This window comes from Gavialis gangeticus, unplaced genomic scaffold, assembly GCF_001723915.1.
Source record: "Gavialis gangeticus isolate Ggan-Ray unplaced genomic scaffold, GavGan_comp1, whole genome shotgun sequence".
In the NCBI taxonomy this organism is placed as follows: Eukaryota; Metazoa; Chordata; order Crocodylia; family Gavialidae; genus Gavialis; species Gavialis gangeticus.
The window spans coordinates 19,200,023-19,207,292 of record NW_017728998.1 but is presented as its reverse complement, the minus strand read 5'-3'; the positions used below and the strand labels follow the sequence as shown (position 1 = coordinate 19,207,292).

General features: G+C 48.1%; 1 protein-coding gene across 1 annotated transcript in view; it reads right to left on the bottom strand.

The window, feature by feature from the left end:
- Window positions 1-7,270, bottom strand: part of LOC109289512 (fatty acyl-CoA hydrolase precursor, medium chain-like) — an 18,872-nt gene that overhangs the window by 1,278 nt on the left and 10,324 nt on the right. The window contains exons 5-11 of the mRNA XM_019505562.1: window positions 6,687-6,840; window positions 6,324-6,428; window positions 5,532-5,639; window positions 4,832-4,972; window positions 4,456-4,536; window positions 2,001-2,148; window positions 1,321-1,470 (exon numbers count right to left, since the gene is read on the bottom strand). Coding sequence (XP_019361107.1) covers window positions 1,321-1,470; window positions 2,001-2,148; window positions 4,456-4,536; window positions 4,832-4,972; window positions 5,532-5,639; window positions 6,324-6,428; window positions 6,687-6,840 — 887 coding nt within the window. The remainder of the gene's footprint in view (window positions 1-1,320; window positions 1,471-2,000; window positions 2,149-4,455; window positions 4,537-4,831; window positions 4,973-5,531; window positions 5,640-6,323; window positions 6,429-6,686; window positions 6,841-7,270) is intronic.

The window sequence follows — 7,270 nt, the reverse complement described above, 5'->3', positions numbered from 1 at the left end:
CCCCTGGTAGAGGCCTGGGGGGCATATGCCTCCCGGATCTGCGCACAGGGTGGAGGCAGCTGCCACTGCGGGCTGGGTTCTGCACCCCGCTGCCACTGCCTCGGGAGTGGTGCAATGCTGTGTGCTTGCTACTGCCAAGTGGGCAGGGGACATGGCACGGTCAGCACGTGGCAGGCACATGGCACCGTGCAGTTCTCAAGGCAGTGGCAGCGGGGCACAGAGCCCAGCCCACAGCGGTAGCTGCCTTCGTCCTGTGTACTGATCCAGGGTGTACTCAGCAGCTGGACTCCCCTGGGCTCTGAGCATCCCACGACCTGCCCTGGCCCTGCCCTGCCTCTGCCCCACTCCCGCCCTCACCCACAGGGGCCTTGATCTGCACCCCCATGCTTCTTTCCCATGACAGACTTAATTGCTGTGGTGGGCAGTGCTCTACACGCTGCCGGGCTGCTGCAAGCTGCGGCTGAACATCTGTCTCTGTACTCGCCTTCCCCTGCCGCTGCCGCTGCTGCTGCCTGCACTCGGGCTGCCCTATGGCCCTCTGCGCTGCCACAGCTGCCCCACGTTTGTGGGGGCTAAACCCTGTTAGCGCCGGCCTTCTGCCGCCTATGTGGTTAGAGGGAGTAGGGTTGCCAACTGTCCATAAATTTACAGACAATCAGTTAAAAAACAAACAAACAAACAGTCTAACAACACCTGTCCATAAAATCTGAAAAAAAATTGAGCTGTTTATAAAAACAGGAAGCAGCTGGAGTCAATTGAAGCTCTGTGGTGGGAAAGCAGCTGGACTCAGTCTTGAAGCACAGACAGAGCATAGTAGCATCACCTGGTATCCAATCAGAAGCACAGCACCCTGAAGGGAGCTCTTCTCAGGGCTATGTAGACCCCTCCCTGAAAGCCATGTGTTGCTGCTAAATCCAATGACCGCCTGTAATGCTGCTGAATTTCAGGTACGTTTCTTTGGGGATCTGTGTTGGGATTCAGGGAGTGGAGCTGACAGCAGTAAGGCTGTAGGGGAAGCATGGTGCAGTGTGAGAGGGTAGGGGAGCCCTGCACTCTAGTTTTCAACAAATTTACTGTTTGCCAAAAAACTCTCTCATCCGACTTCCTGAGCTTCCAAAACTTAAACTCTTTACTTGAACTACCCTGATGGAGATGGAAAGGATGGCATATTAATATTAATCAATGACCAGAACAATTTACACTGTTACCCTTTGACCTTCAGATTGGCTTAGTTGCCTTTCATTTGAATAAAAATAAGCATGCTAAAACTGATCCACTAGGAGTAAGTAATTCCAAAGCACTTCACTAGCCACTACTTACCACATAGACATATGTCACCTGCCAGGTATGGTCCTCCAAAGACAAAAGCAACTTCATCTGCATGGTCAGCTTTCACATATGCGGGTTTAGTATCTCTGTATAAACTTGGACGATGCTGATATTCAAACAAATAAGTTGCAGCACCAGACTCTAACAGAAAATAGTATTAAGAGAAGTCAGTGAAAATGAGTAGTGCAGTAACGGCAACAGAGTTTAGATGTTCAAGATGCCCTCCCTTTAAGAGTGTATTCCTTTACATGAGACCAGACTATATTAGTCTCTACTGCTCTGTGGGAGAATGAGCTTTAATATATGGTACCTCATTCAGTGGGTGTTCTAGCATAAGAAAAATAAAAATTCATAAAAGTAAATCACAGCACATTAGCACATGCTGGAAGATCGTCCAAGCAGCCAAGATCAGAAAGAGAAAAAAGGTTAGTGGTAGCTTTCTCTTTGGTATTTTGGTACACACAGTTTATACAGTGCTGTCCTCAGGCCTGAGCGTGACTGCAATACTCAGCATACAAGGAGGAAGCCAGTACTTATACACACTGAAAGCACTATCTAACCATCCTCAGTAAATCCTCACACAGGCCAAGTTTCTGGACAATACGATCCAGCATCATCTGAGATAGGTTTCAACATGTGATTGTTGCCTATCTAGTCAATCAGAAGCTCACCCCTGTGATAATTTAGTGTTTCCAGAGATGGAATGACAATTGCCGCATCTCCCAACAAGTCCAGAAATCTGTCTCGCAGCTCAGCAGAGTCATCTGTGTCTCCTAGATATTCATTGATTATCACAGGCAAAACTTCAGGTGGGACACTCTGTGAGAAAGAAGAGCAGTGAGAAATGAATGGCAAATAGATCACTGTTTGAAAAGCTGCCGAAAAGGACATTTTTCACTGCAGAGCTACTCACGAGTGAGATTGGACTGAGAAGGAAGGAGAAAGAGGGGAAAAAAAAGCTTTGTTTCAGCCAAATAAGAGTGCAGCCCATTCATAGAAAGGTTTGCTTCATGCAGGCAAAAGGGCTGATGGGAATTCTTGTATCTACAAGCTGTCAGAACAAGAAAAAAGCCCCAGCTGCTTAGGCAAGAAACTGGGATGGGAGCAAGCAGGGAGGGAAGCTCCCACACTCAGGGCCGGCCCGTGCTATACTGTGAAACCTGCTGGCTGCAGGGGGCCCTGCAGCTAAGAGCCCCACTGCGGATAGGCAGTGGAAGTCGGCAGCTAATGGGGCTTAGCCCCCCAAACACAGGGTAGCAGCAGGCATTGCTTTAGGGCAGCTTGGCCGTAGGGTCCAACAGCAGTGGCGGAGGGGCAAGTATGCTAAGCTACCCTGTGCGCTCGCAGCCAGCATCGCAGCTGGCCCAGCTGCAGGCAGGTAAGTTTCTTTTAAATCTGTTTTTTTATTTCCATGGGCTGGGGGGAGGGCAGATAGAGACCCCCACAGTGCAGGAGACTGGGGTAGGGGAAGGACAAATCATTCACCCCTGCCTCTGGCCTGCTCCCTCCTGCACTGTGGGGACTGTCCCACAACCCAGCCTGGCCCCCAGTCACCATGACTGGGGCCCCGGCTCAGCTGGGTCATGGGACAGTCTGAGCCTGGTGGCTCCTCCAGAGGTGCAGTGACAGGCAGCTGAAGGGAGGAGGGCACATGGCCCCTAATCTTTGCACGGGTGAGGGTGGGTCACAACTGCGAGCTGGGCTCAGCCTTTGCTTCATGTCTCCACACCTCGCTGCTACCACTTCGAAAGTGGTGGGCGCTGCCACATGCCTCGCTGCCCAGCGGCGGGACGCATATGGTGGTGCCCGCTGCGTTTGAAGCGGTGGTGGAAAGGCACGGAGACATGGAGCAGAGGCTGAGCTCAGCTCGTAGCTGAGGCTTACCCTCGCCTGTGCAAAGCCTGGGGGGCCACGTGCCCTCCCCCTGCTTGGCTGCCCAGTGCCATGCCTCTGGAGGAGCTGCCGGGCCCTTCCTGGGGATGACGCAGGGTGGGCACAGGGGTCCCGGGGGCTCCATCCCCTCCAGCCCAGCGGTGTAGCTGAGGCTGGCCCCACTCTGGGCCCCAGCTGGGGCAGGGGTGGGGAGGCAGCCAGGGCTGGGAGGCAGCTGAGGCTGATGCAGCCAGCACCCGTGTAGCTGGGAGGCAGCCGGGGCCGGTGGTGTGGCCGGGACTGGAGCGGCCGGAGCCGGGAGGTAGCTGTGGCTGGTGCGGCATCCAGGGCTGGCATGGTTGGGGTTGGGGCTGGAGCTGGGGTGGTGTGGCACCTGGCAATGCTGCTGCTCCCCACCTTGGCCCTTTCCCCTTCCCCCTCAGACTTGCCCCTGGAGGGGGCATGTGTGCATGCACTCTCACCCCCTCCCAGCCCAATTTTGTTTACTTCCTCTGCCTATGGCCCTATGTCCGGCCGCTCACCGTCGCTGGCTTCATGTCCGGCCACTTGCCACCCCTCCACCCCCGCTGCCACCACCACTGGCTTCTTTGGGGCAGGGGGCCCCAAAAATGGGGGGCCGGCCCTGCCCACACTCAAACACATGGGACCTTTTTGAGAGAAACAGTTAAAGCAAATTGACTGCTGATGTAAGTGAGTTTAAACTCTGCAGGAATCAATGCAGTCTGGGTCATGCCAAGCCTCTTTCCTTAGGTAGTTTCATTAAACCACCAAAGAAGTCAAGGAAGGGAGAGTGCAGGAAAAGACCAATGGGGTGCAAGAACCTGCCCCTCTCCCAAAACATCTCTCAAGCCTTGGCTGTTTGTTGCCTGAATACATCTAAAAGCCCAGAATTTCCATAATGGTTTATATACAAGTTACTGTTTAAGATACTGATTTACTACAAACAGAAAACAGAAAATAGTTCCTGTCCTGACAAGCTTCAGCAGATATTATTGCTGGACTATGCCCTCTGAGGTTGTGTGCCTTTGCCTACCCAGTTCCCTGTCCCAGGGACTTCACTGCTATTGCTCCTGGAGCATAAGCTTGGGCCCATGCTCAAGACTGCACAAAATCATGTGCTGAGGTGGCAGGACTATAAGCCAGAGCATGAGAATGCAAGACTGAAGAAGAAATGTGCTACAGGCGAAAAGATAAATTGATTTTGGAGCTTAGATTAATCTCATGGCCTCTTACCAACCATGGCTGGATAAACTTGATTGTTGAGATGATTGATGCTCTATTGCCCACTTCTTTCAGGCCAGGAATGTTGGATGACTGCACAGAGAGACAGACACGGGTTATTCTACCCAATGGATGTCTGAGCAGATTCAATACTGGATCTTATTATATTCCAACTTTTTGTTCGCTATTGTTTGTTTTGCACACTCACAAATCAAAGATTAACAATTTTGAAGGACTCCAAGTGAGGTTTGTCCTTCAGTAACTCCAGACGCTTCCCCAGCTGGCTATTCAAACTAGACTGTTGCATCTAAGAAAGTCCCATCAGCAAATCTCTCACCCCCATCCTCACTTATTAATGCAGAAAAATCAACTTTTATGATGATCTTACAGCGCGCACATTCCATCCAAATTCATTGTTAGTTACTCCAATCATATATGGGACAGCATTGAACTCTTTTCTGGCCAGAAGCTCCTTGGGTGACTTGTGAAGCAATACGCCATCCACAACTAAAGGTATCATTGGAACTTCCTGAAGGGAAAAAAAACCCATCATTTGTTGGTTATATTTTACTTTCTTCTCTAATACAGAAAAATATCTAGTCTCTATGCCCACTCTAACTGCCCAATGGGGTTCAAGATGTTAGAGATCTCTGTGAAATCTGTGCACCAGGTTGGAACATGTTTTTTGGTACAACAGCTTCTGATTGTTGGCTTGAGTCATAATTATCTGTCTATTGTGAAAACAGGCTGCAAGTTTTACAGCTTTTAAATTAATCTCTGAGACAATTAGTGCTGGCTCGAGTTGGTACTGGTGCATGCCCACACCTGGGCTTCACCTGAAGCTATGCTGGCCCTGGTTGGCTGATGCAAAAAATAAAAAAATATTGCGAGACTCTGTTTGAGTGACTCTGTGCATGTTATTTCTCTGGAATTGGACTTTTAGGTTAAAGTTAAACCATCATTAAAAAAAAAAAAGCTTTAGAAAAATTTCAGCCAGGTTCAAACAAGCCCAAGTGCATATTCTACACAGAGACAGAGCAGCTTCTACTGCCATATTGCATTTTGTTACCAGGGAGAGTTTCACCTACCTGTCCCAGACTACTGTTGAAGACCATCTCCTCCTCTGTCTTCTGCCTTAAGCAGTGAACAATGGCAACTGAACCGGTTGTCTCACAGGCATATAACTTGGCCGCTTTCTGTACGTGATTTACAAAGACAAGGATTGGCGCTGTTTGGAAGGCAGTCATAGAGAGTTTATATATAACCCCTTCACAGCACACATGCATACTACTCTTAGCGGTGTGGTGCTAGCCCATGCTATAGAAAGAACATCATGGTAACAATATGAATCAAACACAACGAGAAAACTCAAACAAGGAGAATGAAAGGTGTATATGGAGAGAGATTTTAATTCCATGATGAACTTCACTTGACAGTATTGATGCTAAGACATTGTTATTGGATTATGTCTTGGCCTCTTTGCTCATATTGAAAACATGTACAATGTGAGGATTCTGATCTCATATCCAGTTTCAAGATGTTTTGTTAAATTAATTACTGCGGCAGTGTGTGGAGGAGCAGACGCATGACAAGCTAGTACCCCAGCACTCAGAGAAACTCAAAACCTCCTGAAGATGTTAGAATCTCCAGTTAGTGTTAAACCTGGTTTCATTGCAAAATGGAAGAGCAAGAAAACAATTACCAGTACTTTCAAAAGCTCAGCACACATTTGCTTTGGTTTGGGGTTAGTGTAGATTAACCTTATTGGATGAAATGCAATTTAAACAGTATCTTTCTTTTTATTTTAACCCAAACATTAAGCATAGCATTTTTTTTGTTTTGTATTCTGAACAATTGAACACACACACAAAAGAACTGACCTGAGCAACGACTTCAACAGAAGGTAAGGTTGCAGAAACAAGGTGTGCAGTCCCACTCTCTGATATGGCCTTATGGAATAAGCCTTTGGACAAGGGAGACAAAACCTACCAGAAAAGGAAGCAAAGAGAACGCTAAGGGTACATTAAAGCCATAATCCTGTCACTCTGTGCACAGATAGGTACACTGTATTCCACAAGAAAGGTAAACACATGCTTCATTTTTTAAGGATTAGGGTCTATGTTTGCAGACATTGTGCAATGTACCAATCCCGTTTACTTTGTAAATGAGATTTCAGAAGTCCCACACTGAATGGTTGGGGTTTGCTTTTAAAAATTAAGTTTGTGTATTTATTGTAAGCCTACTAGTGCGGAAACAGAGACTGAGCCTGCAGACACGCCAAATATAGTAACAGATCCTGGATTGCCTCCAAAATGCTCAATATTTTTCTGAATCCACTGGAGAGCTGCTATTTGATCCAAATATGCCCAGTTTCCACGAGCATGTTCATCACCGGTACTGAAAGAAAGTCAGCAGATAGGAAATTCTCAGTTAGCACATTAGCCTTTTCTCACCATAACTATAAAGGGAATATGGATGTCATCAAGGTGCAACTATCACTTTGCTTTTACAGTGCTGTAAGACATACTAAGACCCTTCATAAAACTGGAGCACCCCAAAAATTGATGTCACCCAAAAAACAGTGATCCCAGGCAAGACACAAGAGTGGAGGGGAATCCCTGAATGTTGTTTTAAAAAGGCTAGTGTGGCTGTGAAAGATGCAGAAAGACCAAAGAAGCAATGAGAGAAGGCTGCAGGGACCCAGCTGACATCCCAGCAGAACTGCTCATATGGTCCTGCTAAAAAAGATAAAGGTCAGAGCTTTTGAACTGAGTGCTGGTGAAAGAGGCTGGGAACTGCAGGCACATGAGTTGTTCTCTCATGCTTG